We start from the raw sequence: 19,217 nt of genomic DNA on the forward strand, positions 1-19,217 counted from the left end.
GATTCAAGATTTTCCCCTATGAGGTTGTCCATACAAAGAAATAAAAACACCTTAAAGGGCAATAATGCTCCTCCGAATGTTCTTCCAAGAAAGAAGTTATTCTCCCAATTAGTCCTTATAGGCGTCATCCTTAATTGTCGATCGTTGGTGGACCTCCAATTATCTATAGTCTGGCAGTTTCACTAATACATGTGCTTGCTAGTTGCTATATAATATACAGTCTACTCTCTAAAACATTTGGCGATTGGAGTAATATGCCTTGACAATCAGCTCGCTCGCAGAAGGCATTAGCTAGAGGTCGCCGAAAAGAGATTTTACCCTTTTTATTTTGGCAGGTGTTGGACGGCCAGGAAGCAAGCACATATGTTCATAAATATAGCACAAGCACATTAATCCAAATCACGTACTTCCTGAACAGCCTCTCTTAACACTCGCATGCGAATTTGTAACGATCACGATCCAACCATAATAATGTGTTAATCAATCAAAAATCCCGTAACAGTGGAGTGGCAAACACGCTCCTACCCCTTACCGGTCTTTAATTCAATCATTTTTTTTTTATCATTTTAATTCAATCATTTCCATATCATTATAAGGAAACAAAAAAATACTGATTTCAAATTCCATGTGAGAGCCATTGAACCATAATCAAGGAAAAAAAAAAACAAATCTACATCTCAAATTTCCCCAGACCTATTTAATGTTCCATAATCATGTCATTCTCCAGATGAAAAGAAAAAACTCTGAGAACTGATTCATGGACCACGTACAAAACCCAATCTGAGCTCCGCAGAGTATTGATTTCATGCGAGATGTTCTCGATAGTTTCTCCCCAGCACATAAATGAACAGAGAATTCCAATTAATTTAGCTTTGAAACTGTAACTGTCAAGGTTGCCGTTTGGATGGAGGCAAAAGAGCAAGAAGAATTTTTTTTCTTGGGCCCTGCAATTCAAACAACCTTTATAAGAAAAAACAGACAGAATGTAATGATTACTATGAATAAGGCAAAAATATCATGATTCAGACACACACACATGATGAGATTAAATATATTCAGAGGGGGCCAGCTACTTGTTTGCACCAGATGAAAAGGAAAGAATGGAAAGACAAAATAAATAAATAAATGAAGAGCACACAAAAAAGCAACTCAAAATTCAATAGCAATGACATTTATATAATAAATTTCCGCGACTATGGTAATGCATTGTAAGTCCCATAATAGGTCTCATTCTTCTACCCTTTCCCGGGAGTTGATGGCTATTCATAGCTATTACCTTGACACCAAAGAAGAGTTCGACCCAAAATGTTTTATTTCTATCCTAGTTGATCCCAATTCGACATTTGAAGTATATTGATTTTTACCCAATAACTGAATACTTTTGTCTGTAAATACTGCATATATTGTTCCTTTCTCTAACAATAAAAGCAATTATGCATTTTAGAGTATTCCATTCCATTTTTCTGCTGAATCTCCTCCCTGTCCATCTCTTTCCCCTAAGGTTGGGTGGTTGTGGTTGGGGGGGTGTTGGGGGAGGCAGTTGAAGGTGGTTGGCTCAATTGGTAAAGGCCTTGGGTTTGAGGATATGCTCTCCCAAGGTCTAAGGTTCAAATCTCCTTAGGTGGCAAACAATCTCTATGGGCCATCAGATTGGGAGATTCTTCCCTTGAATTACCCGAAGTGCACTTGTGGGAAATTCCTTGCCAGGGCCTATGCAACCTTATCGGGACACTATTCCTGAACACTCGGTGCCAATAAAAAAGAGGACTTGGGATCAATATATCTTGTACATTCCAGAATCTTTTTTCATATTCCCAAAACTGTTTCAAGTTGGTCCATACACAAAGATGTAAACAAATAACTCAAAAAATATTTCCTAAGGAATTCTTTGGGCAACCCACAACGAGGAGACATTATAAACTTTGTTTCAAATAGAAATTTAAAAAGGAAAAAACAATACAACCAGCTTTTTTTCTAGATTTTTTTGTAATCTCAATTGAATCAAAAGCTAGTTACTGATATAAAAAATGTCACTTAAATCACAAGCAATGTGGATTGATATGTGCACCCATATAGTGTCAAACATATATCCCAAACTTAATGTTCTTTTTTTTATAAATAAAAATATTATATATATATATATATATATCAATAGAAGTAACCAAGTACACTGGACGTATACAAGAAAACACCTAGCCCATACTAGAGAGCTCCCAATGATCCAAAAAGCTTGTGAAAATTGGAAATCTATCTGAAATACACCAAGCCCAAATTGGAAAAGAACACACCTCCCCATCCTCAACCCCTTGTTTCCTTTAAGACTAATACTCCTCCCGAAACTCCCTCTACGAGGCCGTCTTCATAAAGCCCTCCCTTTAGTCTTCTCTAGACTTGAGCTACCTCCCCTAGTGTCGTAGTTGATTGCCCAAGAAAGGCGCTTTAACTTCCTATTTTTCTTAAAACTTGATTTGGTTTCAAGCGAGCGGCTGGCCTCAGCCATAATAAGTAGTGCTTTAAATTGATATTCAAATCCTACATATGAAAGCCCCACTATATGCTAAATCTCGTTAACCTTACGCAGAATCCAATCTGATGGTGAAGCCACTATATTGTTTATTGGAGGGAGTGAAACTAGGAGATCAACATTATCCCTAGACACAGTTCCCTACTGCACTCCCAACCATAGACATTCCTCCTCACAAAGCACGAACGAAAAACCCATAATTTCCTCCCATACATATCCCGAACTTCCTCAATACTTATATTGTTGCTGTCCAATGTTGCTGTCACCACTAAAGGTTCCTTCACCTCCAGAATAGGTACTCCATCAACGATGACATAGCTTGTAGGTGCCCCACCCCCTGACGATCCTTTCTTTGCCACTTTGCCAAACCCTATTGCTCCATCAGGAGGTATAAAGCAGGTAGGGATAGCACTACCTTCTGTTATCCCATTTTCATCTTCTGAAAAAGGGTTGTTTGCTTCTTCCAAAGTACTCAAAACCCTAGAAGGACCCCTATCTTCAACTTAGGAGCCGTTTGGTTTCAAAGATGAGATGAAACCATTCATCTCAACTTGTAGGAGGGACACTCTTTTATGCAAACACCTATTTTAAAACCACTTCGTAACCCAAAACCATTACATCTCATCTCACTTTTTAATCCAAACACAATTTTAAAAAATCTTATCTCATCTCAACTCAACAATCTCACTACTATTCACAAACCATCTCAATTTATCTAATCTCATCTCACTTCCTAATCCAAACACAAAATTTTCAAAAAACACCTCATCTCATCTCATCCCATCCCACTTCAACAATCCCACTATTATTCACAAACTATCTCAACTTATCTCATCTCATCCCACCATCCAAACAGCCCTGAAAGTGAACCCTGGTAAAAGGTACCAACCCCTTTTGCAATTGGTGACTAAGGGCAGTCAGACGGCAAGCAACTGATGTCCTCAATGATACAGGTGTGAACTGTGATGTCAGTGTCCAACAACCCTATTTGTGACAGCGTCGAAATTCCTTGTGCCAGCACACTTGAGGCCTTCAAACCCATAGGATCTACCCCCCACCTCCCTTGTCCATTTTCAACTCACCACCCAAACCCGTGATGCCCCTTAACCACTTTAATCATAAGATCTCTCACATACTCCATAACTCCTGTCAATTTAGCTCTTACACAGCCCACAAGACCCCCTCCACTTCTCCCATCCCCAAACACTCGACAGAGGCAACCATTCCACCCTGCAATACATGGTGCTTACCTTCCTCTTCTCCCAATGTCACCTGATAGCCTTTGTCTCCTCCAAGTGCCTTACCTTTCCTTCCACCATAGAGCTATTCTTTGTCAGACTACTCGTTGGTGACCTCAACACTGAGGCATAAGAGGCACCTTTGACAGAAAGGCCTTCCCACTATCTTTCCATCAACAAACTCCCCCTTTGTTTGCATGCTTCAGAACAGCAGCTTTGGACCCAATGATGCTTTGCATGGAATGCAGAAAACCTTTCCATCTGATGCCATTTGCGCCTTCCGGGATCACCAACAAACCTTTCCTCCTTCCATTCCAAAAATCTAAGAGTTGCAAAAAATTGCCCCTTGCATTAATATGATGTTGTCTGATGATAACTTCATTACCTATCCTAAGCTCCCTGAAGAATCCCTCATAAGAGATGAGTTCTAAGCAAACCTCTATCCCTTTAGCCACCCATAAAGTTGTCATCCCACATAGACCTTAGCCATCCTTTTACTACGTTTAGAGATGCCAAAACTATTTCCTCGCTCTTTCGTAAATACGAAAGTTTTTTATTCCACCTTCAACCACCTCTCACCATCCATCTGAGACAAATCCGCGTCGTACATTGTCATCCTTTGATCCCAAATCACAGGATCATCCATCTGCTTTCTATACAAGAATAGAAAGTAGATCATCCTCCATTAGAACAGCTCTAGAAAATACCAGAACAGCATGCAACATTTAGGGCTGGTTTAAATGTTGAGATGAGTTGAATTAAGATAAAAATTGAATAAAATATTATTAGAATATTATTTTTTAATATTATTATTGTTTTAGGATTTGAAAAAGTTGAATTGTTTATTATATTTTGTGTTAAAAGTTGTAATGCTTAAATGGGATGAGTTGAGAGAAGTTGAGTAACCAAACGTAGCCTTACATGCACAAGCCTTCTGTGCATCTCTAAGGAAACCAAAAGGAATACAGCTGAAGAAGGATCTGCGAAAATAAAATCCCCTTCGCAGCAAATTTTCAGATTTGATGCCAGAGTGTGTAGCCAAAGCTCGGCCTTGTCTATGATGGACCGGATCTGTATCAACAAAGCCTAAAGAAAGCCTTTCTGTGAGGATCCCGCTCACCAGAGGGAGGGCCGTCGTCAAGGTGTCCTTCGAGGGGTCGCCGGAGCCCCTCGGTTTTGTCTATGGTGGCCATAGGTTCGATGGCACCTGGCAAATCTCATTTTTCTCTCTCTCTTATTTTGTCTCTACAGTGTACAAGGGCTGCACATTCAGACTTCCAATGGTCCAACGACGACAGCAAAGCCACAAAAGGGGTTTGACGGCACAACAGAAATCACCAAGTTGAACTTTAGGTGAAAGAAATGATGGCACAACAAGAATCACCAAGAAATGACTTAATTTTCTTAAAGCACTTATTACTAAAGATGCAGCTGAAAGAGAAACACGATACCACATTTAATGTGAACTTTGAGAGGAAAATTAAAAAAATTAAGTCAGTTTACAGATTCCAACTAAAACTGTCCACGAATGAACTGCAGCCCAAGGAAATAAGGTGTCATCTACATATAATCCAGGTGAGTTCCAGAACAATGTCTATCAAGGCAGATAACTGCATATCTTATACATGCTTAGAGCACTAGCATTGGCTTCATCAAAAGTCAATGCATCTTCAAATTTTGATGAATTTACTTAAAATGAACCTACATTGGATTCATCAAAGAGGTATTTGGGAAGCTTTGAGTTATAGTAATTGTTGTTCTTCCTTCAAATTTGAAGGTCTACTATTCCACATTCAAACTAATATTTTATTCTAATTTTAATAGGCAATGGTTTTATTTTATTTTATTCTAAATTAGTTGGGAATCAATTATTTAAGTACTAAATTAAACTATTAATGTCCATATGGTTAGTATAATTACAAAATAAGAAGAAAAAAAATTAAAAATATTATTATTAAAAAAATAATATTATATTATTATTTTGATGAATCTAATGGCTAATCCAATGTGGAATTATAGATATGAAGGTTTTGGATTTATGAAAAATGTGTACTTTTCATCAAATTTTAAAGATGAATTTGATGAGTACAATGCTAGTGCTCTTAGTACTGCAGAATTTAAGATTTGCTAAAAGTTCAATATCAGGAAAGAAAAAAAAGCGAAGTATCTATTATAGAACTTCTGAGTATGGTTAAAATCAATCTAGAATATTTTACTTTTTATTTTTTATTTTTCCAACTTATCAAAAGAGAATAGTAAAGTATTATATGTTGATTTTTTGCCACATACACATAAAAATAATGATAAAAAACAGAGAAACAAAGGTATAGAAAGAAAATTTACCATAGGAATCCCCAGTTCTTTGAGGTCATTTTCTCTCATCTGCTTCAATGCAGCCATATCCACCTATACAGAATGAAATATTATCAGTATCAGCTACATGAAAAGAAAAGCTATTAAACCCATCTATAGTTCAGTGCAGATTACCTTACAACCCAACAAACATTTAAAACTTCTACTATTCAATCATGAATCAAAGATAATTAACCATTTCATATCATACTGTGGCTTCATACTGCAGCACTGATAAATCGAAATATTGCTCTCATCGATCATAGCTTAATAAAAAGCCTATAAAAAGGATCCAGATATACATTTTAGAGGTCACTGTGGTCCACTAAACAAAGCTTGATTAACCATTACATCCATCCACATCATTATCAATGAGTTGAAAGCTATCCCACTCATTATCATTTCCAATTGAATGATGCGTATTAAATAAGTGTCAAGGCATTTTGAAATCTCTGAGATTAACTTATTTACAGTTTATTTATAAAGAAATCAAATAAGATTGTAGAATAACACAGATCTGTAGAGGCAGGCTCAATATATTGGAATCAATTATCAATGGTTAAAGTAGAGATCATGTCTAAGTTCCTCATTACAGCAAACTACAAGTGAATATTTTTTCTATAACTAACAAAGAGCAAAAGACTAAACAAATCTAGGCTAATGACCACAAGTGATCATTTCTATTTATAAACAAGATAAGTATTATTCAAAACCATAAAAAGATGGTACACTCATATACACCAAAAGTTCGCAGTTTGAGAAAGAAGGAGCCAGATAATCCTGGAAACTTAGACCAGAAAGACAGATCAGTGGCTGACATTTAATAGAGAATTAAGAAAGAAAATATTGAGTCCCTCAATGGTCCATGTGTTTTCTATGAAGCTTCACTCATTCCCTTCTATATAAACTAGTGGTAGACAACATAAAGTTTTCAAATGATTCCCCTTAATGGGAAGTGGAATTTATCCATGCAACACAATATTGAAAAGCCTACCTCTTTGCCTCTTTTTATGAACGGATATATGCTTTTAGATTTAAATGGCACAAGGATGACAAGATGTGCCAGAATTTATCCAAGAAAGGAGTGTATGAGGTTAAGTCTTTCCATAAGTTGTTATAGAAGTGCCTAGATTTGTTATGGATGCACTTAGTCGTATGTTGGAAGCTACAGTTGGCGCTGGTTTTCTATCGGGCTTCTTGGTGGGAAGCATTAACAATGGTTTCATTAATGTGTACCATCTTCTTTTTGCAGATAACACTTTATTATTTTGTGATATGGACCCAGGTCACATTCAGACAATGAAGGCTCTATTGATATGCTTTGAAGTTGTTTCCGGTGTTAAGGTGAACCTTGGGAAGTCCGAGATGGTGCAGTGGGCGATGTTAGGAATATTAGCAAGTTGGCATGCATTCTAGGTTTTAAGGTTGCTTCATTGCCAATTGAATACTTGCGCCTTCCACTTGGGGCCTCTTTCAAGGCTAAGGCTATATGGGATGGGGTTGTGGAGAAAATTGAAAGGAGATTGGCTGGGTGGAAAAGGTTGTACCTATCTAGAGGGAAAGAACCACTCTTATTGAGTACACTTTCTAACCTTCCCTCATATTTTTTCTCCCTCTCTTTTTCCTTGGCCGACAAGTGTGGCTAATCAAATTGAGCAGATTTTTCGGGGCCTTCTTGTGGGGTGGAATTGGTGAGGAGACTAAGTGGAATAAGGTATGTACACCAATCTCTAGTGGAGGGTTGGGAATTCGTAATATGAGAATCTTTAATTAGGCACTTCCTTCTTTTTGATATGTAAACAATTATATTAATGAGAATTGGCATAGCCCAAATACACAAGAAGGTATACAAGAGGTAACACCCATCTAGGATGAAGAAATGGAAACAAGAAATTCATGAAAATCAAGGCCGTTGAAGTCAACAGTTTTTTTGGCCCATAAAAATAAAGTTCTAACAAAAAGTAATCTAATCTCCTCTAGAGAGCGCTCCTTGTCTTCAAACGTCTAGTCATTAAGCTCCTACCATAAGCACCACAAAATATAGATAAGAACCATCTTCCATAGTTGTGATCTATGGAATACCGCCTAGGTTTGTCCAATAGGCCAAAAGCTCAACCACTGTGGTAGGCATAACCTAAGCTAGCTCTACTCGTCTGGGAACATCTTCCCATAATGTTCTAGCAACCTTGTAATGCAGCAGAAGATGATCCAAAGTCCCACCGCTTGTTTTGCACATGTAGCACCAATCCACAATAATCACCCTATGTTTCCGTAAATTATCCACCATCAAAATCTTTCCCAGAGAAGTTGTCCAAGCAAAACATGTCACCCTAGGAGCCTTATTTCTCCAAATTCTTCTCCATGGACAGTGATTGTTTTATGGTTGTGTAAGGGACTTATATAAAGAACGAACTGAAAATATACCTTCTCTAGTTGGTACCCACCACCAAGTGTCAATTCCTTGAGTGCTCAATCTCATGGACTACAAGTTTCTGAAAAAATCTGCAAACCTTTCAAACCTACCCACCTACTTTGTCTTTATCTCCCCTTCCAAGAAGCTACAAAAGGATCTTCGGGGTAGGGGCGCTGCCAGGGGGGGTGAAGTGATATTCCATTTAGTGAGCTGGCTCAGGGTGTGTTCCCCAATTTCTAAAGGCAGTCTTGATACCGTATCAAAAGGCTAAATTTCATTCAATTAAGCTATATTGGAAAAGTGGCTTTGGTGTCATGCCACTAAAAGAGTAACGTTTGGAGAGTGGCGGTACTGTGGTAGACTTGATGTTTGCCAATGAGTGGGGCGGCAGGAGTTCAAATGAGCTCAATGGGAGCTATGGGGTTGGGAAGAATTATCCCAACACATCATATATAAGGTGGGTTATTAAAACTTCAGTTACTAAAAAAATACGGCAAGGTTTTTGTTTTCTCATGTAATAGCATTTTACTGTTTTAGCAGATGAAATGCCCAAATAATCAATATCTGAAGTTTTTATTATAGTATTTAGTATTAAGGATTCAATTCTATGTGACTAGCAAAAGTAACCTCTCTTTGATTTCATATTGACTGCAGTGGAGTGCATGGGAATGCGATTCATTAAAGAAAAAAAAGAGGAAGAAAATAGTGAACAAATATAAAATAAATCAAGACATGATTAATTCCTAACATGATGCTTTTTTGTTGGTTCTCATTGCATGGTATGAAGCTCTATATATTATGGCGCAACAATACATGACTTTTGATTTTTACATGAAAACATGCATGATTCAGGACATTAGAAAAATTTAGATATTTGTCAAATCAAGCAAAAAGAAAACATAGCATACTTCCTCAGCCTTGAAAATAATCACATATTTTCCCAATCCCAGTGAGTGTAACAAGCCATCAACAGTTTTCTGTTCATCACCCTGCATAAAAAACCACCAACAACAAAGTTCAGAACATGCACAAAAGAAAGATAGCGTTTGAAATTGAACAAAAAAATAAATATTCCGAAAAAATATCCAGATGGTACTAGTGACAATTCATCAAAGAATAGGGAAGTTGATAAACTTGAGATGTAAACATCCCCATGATCCAGAAGTATATAAGATGAGTAGCGGTACCATATATGAAACCTTTTGTCCAATGCCAGTCGGTGGAGGAAGCTGTCCAAGAGGCGGCAGCACAGGCTTGGAAAGTACTGGAGGTATTGCAGGTTTTGCCATTAAATTTGCAGTACCAATAGGTCGTGAAGTATCAAAAACATCTTTCCTCACAAACGGAACCGATCTTACATCATCAGCTGTCCTGTTCAATGGCCTTCTATGCTGTTCTTCCATGTTCCTAGGTGGGGAGAGACCCCTAGAACTGCCTATACCTAGAGCTCTATCAGGTGATCTTTTTCTCAAATGATCCAAAGTCCATGTCGAGTAAGAAGTTCTCGCTGAGTCCATCCGAGGCAAACCTGATCTTCTTGTAGAAGGAATTCGCCCCAAGAAACCTGTGTCTTTTGGTTCTGCAAGGCACTGCCTTGAATCAAGAGTAGTTACCGAGCGCCGACTGGTCCTAGACAACTTCTCGCGTAGGTCAGCGCCCTTCTGATCATTGTCACCCTGAGCTCTTCTAGATGCATTTTTTTGCATGAGTTTAAATCGGAGGTCATCTCTACCAATGCGTACATCTTATATTTGGATGGAACTGACATTAGCAATTGGAATATAAATACAGAACAAAGGCATATATATGGAACTTGAACTTACTACCATTTAAACCATTAGCACTCAAACTCGGCATGCTAATATCTCCCCGTCGTCTGCAAATGGAAATTATTACCATCAGCTCTAATTTGAGAAATTTAACTTAGATAAGATGGCAAAAAAGATCATGCAGGCAAAGCCTATATAAGACATTGAAAATCAGTCAATCACTCCACTTATCCAAGTGTTGAGAACTTGCACTTATCCATACAACAGATATGTGCCCAAACAAATTGTGTACATATTGAAAGTTCCAAACCGTGTATTCATCCCCAAGAAAAGAGTTAAGCAGAAAAGAGAAGCCATATAATAAGGCCAACACAATGGCCCAGATAAAAACGAAAGAAAGACGCACCGTTTGTTGCTAAGCACGCTTCCATTCAAAAAGGAACCATCTACATTACTTCCTAATCTATCTCTTACAGACCGCTTAGCACCAGCCGCAGGCAGAGAATCAGCATAGGAATTTGATACTTGACCAGCCCTCTTTATTACCTGTATAAGATGGATAGAAGTCAATCCACTGACAGAACAGCACTACAAGTGTAGTTATAACATCCTGAACCCGTGAAAACATGGCTGTGTTTGGTTGTTGAACCAATCTCAACTCATCTCAAACCAATCATTGATGGAATCTACTACTTTTTCAACTTCCCATAAAAAAGTTAACTCATGTCAACATATCTCATACATTTTACCTAAAATGTTAAACTCATCTCAACCTAAAAAAAGTTAAACCCATCTCAATGAAACCCACAAAATATTACTATTCACATCTCAACTCAACTCAATATTCAAAAAATTAAACCCTTCCAATTCATTGCCGGTGCAGTAATATAAGTTAAAAGTATAAAAATAAAAAATAAAAAAAACCTCTGTTGTTTTTGTTCCCCAATATAAAAAGAACCAGAAAACTAGTTAAGCTAAGCTCATCAGTTACACCAAAAGCCCGGTTGAATACATTTATGGAAAGAGAATCAGATTATTTAAAAATATATATATTTCTTTCATTTTCTTGAAAACCAAACAGATAGTAAAACAAAAACAATAAACGTAAAGCTTCAAACCAGCCAGAGAATAAAACATCTGCCGCAGTTAATTGAATCAAACAAAGAACAGAAAAAGGAACAATAAGCTAACTAAGCTACAGAAGAACTGTAACTATCAAAAAAGCAACAGAAGAACTGTAAAAAGATAAGAAGGTAACCTGGCCACTACGCCCCAGAGTAATGGTGACTCTGTCCCTGGAAGTTTCGGCCATTATCTCAAAACCCAAACCCTAGATAATCAATTAGCTAACCAATTAGGTAACCTCGCTTCAACTGCGTATAGTATACAAAGCATCACCACCATTGACCGAACGACAAAAACCCTAATCCCATTCCGAAGGCTCGCTCGCCGGAAGGAAAGATTTGCTTCTAAGGAAGTAACGACCCTTTGTTCAGAAGAAGAAGAAAAAACTCTAGAGAAAGTCGAATTGATTTTGAAACAAAAGTAAGCGTATCGGCTGGCAAACGAGAATGCGCGTGATAATGATGGATTGATATGGTTATGGGTGGAAATGAGGAGGTGGGGCTCGAAGGACGCACGCAGTACGTACCGTCGATGTTGGGTGGGGACATCAGAAGGCGGACATGGTCAGATATTTGTGTTATGATTTTTATCGGATTTGATGCGTTCGATCATTACTTTGAAGCCTGATGAGAATACGTATTGCACGTTCGGCGCCCGGAAAAATACAACTGTACAGCAATAAGAGTTAAAAGACTACCCTTTTTTTTTCTTTTCTTAAATTTTAAAAGTAATAACAAATTTTATTGATAAAAAGATAAGCGGTAAGCTAAGTACTCCGAAAATGTTATAAAGAATATATTGTTATAAAACTATCGAAAGAAGAGAGAGATAGAGAGATAGAGCTCAGAGAAGTTATGAAACTTATGAATTTCTTAAAGAATTTAACGATATATATAGGCGTACAAAGGGAACTATGCTAGCTTACTATGCAGTACTATGCTGGTACTATGCATATGTCGGCCATTCACTGTGCCAATTACTATGCAGTACTATGCTAGCACTATGCACTGTGCTATGTCAACCATTCACTATGCTAGTTACTATGCAGTACTATGCTGGTACTATGCACTGTGCTATGTCGGCCATTCACTATGCCAGTACTATGCTGGCACTATGCTAACACTATGCATTTGACGACTAGATAAATGTGGTCATACAATTCAAGATAGTTTATAACACTTCCCCTTTGGATGACCATATTTAAAGAATATGTCTCGTTAAAACCTTGCCAAGGAAAAACCCTGTGAGAAAAAACCAATGGCGAAGGAAAAATAGTACAGTATTCATGTGTATCGCCGAGTGCTTTAGAATTGCCTCATTAAAACCTTGCAAAGGAAAATCCAGTGGGATAAAACCTTAGCGAAGGAAAAAGAGTACAATCAGCACAAGTCTTCAAGACATTACTTCCCCTGAAAAGTGCATGATAACAGGTCTTCAAATCTCCACATTCCAATGTTCTGCATAATCTTCTTAAATGTTGCAGTTGGTAGTGCATGATAACAGGTCTTCAAACCTTCGCATTCCACTGTTCTGCATAATCTTCTTAAATGTTGCAGCTGGTAATGCTTTAGTGAATAAATCTACCAGATTTTTACTTGACCGTACCTTCTTAATATCAATTTCAACTTTCTTCTCATGAATTGCAATGATTTTCTTGTGTGTATCTGAAACATAACTCGCATCTGTACATCCAACTAACTGTGGACTTGATCCATGTTGATAAAATAATCACAACTGGATCTTTCTGTACATCACTACTCTTCTGGAGTTGTACTCTTCTGGAGTTCTTGTAAATAACACAGTTAGTGGAGAATTCATCAACATTAAACCGCTAACCTTATTTTTTAATAGAAATGGTGGCCAGCCTTTTAAGATCAGACAAATACCGCGGATTTTCAACTCCTCTGTAGGTGTCAGGCGTGCTGTCAGGCACCGCAGCTATCAGGCGTGCTGTCAGGCGCCGCAGAACTATGAAGCTATATTTCGTCTCTTTTCTCTTGCTTCACGAGAGATGTTGTATAATTTTCTCTATAAAAGAGATATTCAGCTCATCTTCATTCGCATCTCATCTTCTTCAATTTTCTGTAATCATACTGCATTTTTACTCTGCAATCTCTTTCTGCATTCTTATCCTGCAATGGCTCAACGATCTTCTCGTGGCCAATATATGAGGTACTCTGCACCTAGTTCATCAGCTGTACCTGCTACTACCACAGGTGCTATCATGCAATATAATGATCTGACTCATAGGTCAGATAATGAAGCTATCTATGAGCTTGTGAGTCTCGGTACTCGATACTCATTATCCATTGTCGCATTTTTTCAGCGACTGCAATCCAGAACTTGTGGAGTTGACAATCTCCACGAGAATATTGCTATACTTCAGCGACTTCTTCTGGAGTCAAACATGAAGATAGAATCAATAAAGTAAGAGAATAGGAATTTAAAATCCTTACTTAAATCTTCTTTTCGATTGCCCACCCCTTTAGATAGGGATGCCATGCAGATTCTTGAAGAACAAGAGCGTTTGAAGAATGAGGCAAAGTGCCTCAAATTTCTGTAATTCTTACTTCAAGATAATAAAATAATATTTCACAAATATTCATATTTTTGTTTCTATCTTCTGGTAGATTTCTGTGTGCTCATTTTTTATTTCTTCTTTAATAATGCACACTTCATATTAAACCCATAATATGAATCTGAAATACTAATTGTATTAAAAGATGGTATTTCATGACTAATAACATCATCCATCTTCCCCTTGAAGACGCAAGGGTTTCAGATTTATATTTCAAATATGTGCAGTTTTCATGAGCTCTTCTGGAGCCTCAATGACATTTAAATCATATATATATATATAAACTGCAATAATAGCTTGTTTCCATTTGTGTTTGGATTGCTTTAGATCATATAAGGATATCTGAAACTTGATAGAATACATATTTCCAGATGTATTCATATTAAAAGGTTCAGACATTTTCTATCATTCAGGGATTTTCATATATATATATATCATGATCCAATGATCCATATAAATATGCAGTTAATTATGCATATCCAAACTTTCGGTAACTTTCAAGCTAATAAAAATCTCAATATGATTTCAACCACTTTAAAATCATATCAATATTGTTTCTTCGAGAAACTAACTTGTGATTTCTATATCACATTTTCATATTAAAAGCTTCAGGCTTTTTATATCATGTATATAAATATCCACTGATATTTAACAAAAATCACCTCTTTAGGTATTTGGACTTCAAGTCCATATTTATCACATTTTACTTAGTGATATCAATTCTGCAGGAATTGAGAAACTGACTCGTGATTTATATATCACATTTTCATTTCCATAAATACCCACTGACATTCAACAAGCATCACCTCTTTAGGTGTTTGGACTATAAGTCCTGATGCATCATATTTTACTAGTAAATCAATTCTGCAGGAATTGTTTCTTTCAAATATTGGCCAATATTTTACGTCGGTATTCTTCGACGGTTCTTGATTCACTTTCTCCATTACTTCTGGTAATGTCAATTGCCATCTCATATGGAAATACGTTGTCGACAACGATTTTATTTCTATCCATAATTTCTCCATTATTCATGAAATGTAACGAGATCTCGTTATTTTCAGGTACCTGTCCCTCTTCAAGGGAAGACATTTTCATGAACAACCTCTTCAGGAGGCACTCTTCAGGAGATTTATACTCTTCAAGAGTTTATATAGGAGAATTTTATACAGAAAATTTGGATGGATTTTATTGCTTGTCTTATGGGTATGGCCTCTTCAGGAGCACCAAATTATTTATGTTTTTCTCTTTTGAGATGCTCTATCTTTTGTATCAATACGTCTCACATGCCTTTAAACATGTTTTTAGACTGCTGAATTTCTTAATTGTCCTACAGGGACTTCAATCCTCGCTGAGATTTTAGCAGCTAGAATATGAGACATTTTTATTTTATTGCATCTAAAATTTAATTATCATCTGAACTTCTGGTTCACATATGATAATTAAAATAACGTCGAATTATTTTATCTTATTTGCTTCTGGCAAATTTTTCTTTCCACTTCTGGTGGTAAGACTTTATAGTAAAAGAATCTTCTGTTTTTTTATGGACATCCATATGAAAATCATTCGACTTATCGTAATTGATTTTGGATGATCAAGATAACCATGAAAAGATATAAATATTTTGAATCATATCACCTTTTGATGCATCATAATATTTGATTCAATAATTTGTATAATATCATCTCAAAGAGAAAGCTTACAGCTTTTCCAATACGAGCTTCTGGCCCGAAAAGATATTCATTATCACGTCCAATCTCTTAGTTTCTTTGAATGAAACACATCATTCTTTTCACTTCAGGGAATAGAATGATATAAATTTATTATCATTCACTTCAGGGAATGATGTAGATCTAGTAAGACGTGACTAATGATTCTTATCAAAAACTCATTATTTTGCTCAGTCACTGAAAGACCAGATATAAATTTAGAATATATTGTGAACATTTGCATTTCATATTGCTACTTCAGGAGCATACTCAATATTGCTACTTCAGGAGCACATTCGAGACGTTCATTCAAATATATATTCTTTCCACAATTTCAATTATGCAACTTCAGGTACATAAATCATAATGAGTTTTTGGTACAAGTATCACTCATATGAGATACTTAATAAAATTATTGATTTAGGGCGATCCTTCAGGGATGCTCCATTTCCATTCTCAGATAAATCATATCATCAATAATTTATAACAAGTATAAAAGAATAAATAAAACTTTCATTACTACAAAATATTGCAGAATATAAAAATATTTTATAATAAGATAAAGGAAATGCATTAATTAAAAAGGAACACTTTCATGATCAACTCTACCACTAGAATCCTCAAAGAAATCAAAAACATCAAGACTTGTAATATCTTCTCCATCTATAGAATCTAAAGCATATGATAGTTCAGTAAAATTTGTTTCAAATTTCTTTGTTTTTTCTTTTATAGAAGATTGGTATAAGTCAACCAAGTGTTTATCTGTATGACAGATACGAGCCCAATGTTCAGTCACACCACATCTATGGCATCCATCTTCATCTTTCTTTAAAAATTTGTTTTGGGGACCTTTGCCCTTTTCTGAGTTGAACCACTTCTGGTGGTACGGTGTATATCTATTATTGTCCCTTTTAGTGTGGTCACTTCTAGGACCTCCACTTCCATAGTTTTTTCTACCACGCCCACGCCCTCGTTTTCTTTGAAAAGATGCACCATTCGCTTCTGGGAATGATGTAAATCTAGTACCATTCACTTCAGGGAATGATATAGAACCAGTAGGACGTGACTAGTGATTTCTTAATAAAAGCTCATTATTTTGCTCAGCTAATAGAAGACAAGATATAAGTTCAGAATATTTCTTGAACTTTCGCTCTCGATACTGCTGCTGCAGGAGCACATTCGAGGCATGAAAAGTAGTATATGTCTTCTCTAACAAGTCATCATTAGTGACTTTTTCACCACATAATTTCAATAGCGAACTAATTTTAAAGAGTGCAGAGTTATACTCACTAACACTCTTGAAATCTTGCAACATCAGGTGCATCCAATCATGACGAGCTTTTGGGAGGATTACAGTTTTCTGGTGTTCGTATCTCTCCCTTAAATCATTCCACAAAATAAGTGGATCTTTCACCGTTAGATACTCAGTTTTTAATTCTTCATGAAGATGATGCCGAAGGAAAATCATTGCCTTAGCACGGTCCTGCAGGGACCCTTGATTTCCTTCTTTAATTGTATCTCCCAGGTTCATCGCATCCAGATGGATCTCAGCATCAAGGATCCAAGATAAATAATTTTTTCCAGAAATGTCAAGAGCAACGAATTCCAATTTTGTAAGATTTGACATTTTTTACATATATAAATCAGGAATATAAAAATATATTGAAAAACTTACTTGAAGTAGAGGACTACTAGCTTCAAAATCGTCAGAACTTTCGTGCTGATAACGTGTTATAAAACTATCGAAAGAAGAGAGAGATAGAGAGATAGAGCTCAGAGAAGTTATGAAACTTGTGAATTTCTTAAAGAATTCAACGATTTATATAGGCGTACAAAGGGAACTATGCTAGCTTACTATGCAGTACTATGCTGGCACTATGCATATGTCGGCCATTCACTATGCCAGTTACTATGTAGTACTATGCTAGCACTATGCACTGTGCTATGTCAACCATTCACTATGCCAGTTACTATGCAGTACTATGCTGGCACTATGCACTGTGCTATGTCGGCCATTCACTATGCCAGTACTATCCTGGCACTATGCTAGCACTATGCATTTGACGACTAGATAAATGTGGTCATACAATTCAAGATAGTTTATAACATATACTACTTTAAGAACTTTTTTGATAAAAATATACATGTGAATATACTCATTTAATAACTAGAAACTGTTTTAAAGAAATCGTGGAGACTCAGACTATTAAAATCTAAAACATTGGCTCATATAAATAAAATTTTCTAGAAAAAACTCCTAAACTCTTTCAAATAATGTTCCTGATCCTCAAAATATATATAATTTTTCTCGTACACCAAAATATGCAAATGAGTGTCATCTTTCAAATAGCTGTAATTTGTGGAGTCCCTCTCAAGCTTGTTAGTAGTTTTACACCTTCCCGACATTACCCATGTTAACCCCATCTTGCTAAAAAAATAATTCAATGTACACTGAGCAAAATCACAATGTAAGAGTAAGTGATCCACTGTTTCCTCGTTGTTTTTGCACATGCAGCACTAATCCATAATTATTAGACCACGCCTTCTTAAATTATCAATGTTTAAGATCTTCCCAAGAACTACTGTTCAAACAAAAACGGAGCATGCTTTACTCCTCCATATACTCTTCCACGAAAAATTAAGAGGATCCTTAGCTGTAAGTGTATCATAAAAAGAGCCTACTAAGAATTTTTCTTTCGTAGAAGGTCTCCATTCCATCTTGTCTTCAACTGTAACAACAGTAGTAGAATTATAAAGTAAGTTAAAAAATTTCACCAACACACTTGCTTCCCAATAATGTGCCTCCCTAGTGAGATTGATATTCCACTCTTGAGAATCATTTGTAAAAATCCGCAAGTCAACCACCATCGCTTCTTTCTCCTGTGCAATACTGAAAATAGTGGGGAACGTAACCTTAAGAGCTGATCCCCCACCCACACATCATGCCAAAAACTAAATTTTCAACTATTCCCCATACACAACTCGATATTGCTGGAGAAGTCCCCCCTCTTTTCCTTATATGCTTCCACAGTCCCACACCATAAGCCTCCATTCCCTCATTAGAGCACTATCCCTCCTTGCACTCCCACACTTCGCGTCAATGATCCATTCCCACAAAACTTCTATCTTATAATTATAACACCACAACCATTTCCTTAGTAGGGTCTTATCAAAGGCCCTCATGTTGTGAACCCTCAAACCACCCTCTCTCAATGAGGTATACACCTTATCCCACCCTACTAGGTGAAATTTGAACTCGTCACCTAGACCATTCCATAAAAAGTCATGCTGGAGTTTCTCAATCTTAGAAGCAATGTTAGCTAGAAGGGGAAAAAGAGACAAGAAAGAGGTGGGAAGGTTAGATAAATTACTCTTAATGAGTGTGATCTATCCCCTTAGATAAATACAACATTTTCCACTCGACCAACCTACGTTCTAATTTTTCTAACACTTCCACCCAATATAGTCTTAGCTTTAAAATAAGCGCCTAATGGGAGACCAAGGTACTTCAT

General features: G+C 36.6%; 1 protein-coding gene across 2 annotated transcripts; it reads right to left on the bottom strand.

The window, feature by feature from the left end:
- Positions 1–592: 592 nt before the first annotated feature.
- LOC122313847 lies at positions 593–12,020 on the bottom strand. Of its 2 annotated transcripts, none has more exons than XM_043129120.1 (7): positions 11,555–12,020; positions 10,703–10,842; positions 10,351–10,403; positions 9,715–10,271; positions 9,436–9,516; positions 6,106–6,168; positions 593–944 (listed from the first exon to the last, which is right to left on the bottom strand). In XM_043129120.1, the coding sequence occupies exons 1-7, from the start codon at positions 11,606–11,608 to the stop codon at positions 888–890; spliced, it is 1,005 nt and encodes a 334-aa protein (XP_042985054.1). In that variant the 5' UTR covers positions 11,609–12,020; the 3' UTR covers positions 593–887. The 2 variants fall into 2 exon arrangements, with proteins under 2 accessions (XP_042985054.1, XP_042985055.1); XM_043129121.1 differs by having other exon boundaries at positions 10,354–10,403; positions 11,555–12,018.
- Between the last annotated feature and the right edge of the window lie 7,197 nt (positions 12,021–19,217).

The sequence above is a fragment of the Carya illinoinensis genome, chromosome 6, assembly GCF_018687715.1.
Source record: "Carya illinoinensis cultivar Pawnee chromosome 6, C.illinoinensisPawnee_v1, whole genome shotgun sequence".
NCBI classification, from domain to species: domain Eukaryota; kingdom Viridiplantae; phylum Streptophyta; class Magnoliopsida; order Fagales; family Juglandaceae; genus Carya; species Carya illinoinensis.

Bases quoted from the DNA above. Each gene is read 5' to 3' on its own strand.
- LOC122313847 (XM_043129120.1), bottom strand. From the start codon at position 11,608: ATGGCCGAAACTTCCAGGGACAGAGTCACCATTACTCTGGGGCGTAGT. The intron at 10,843-11,554 runs GTTACCTTCTTA...CATCTTATACAG, and splicing joins CTCTGGGGCGTAGTGGCCAG to GTAATAAAGAGGGCTGGTCA. The intron at 9,517-9,714 runs GTACCGCTACTC...TTTTTTATGCAG, and splicing joins GACAAAAGGTTTCATATATG to GGTGATGAACAGAAAACTGT.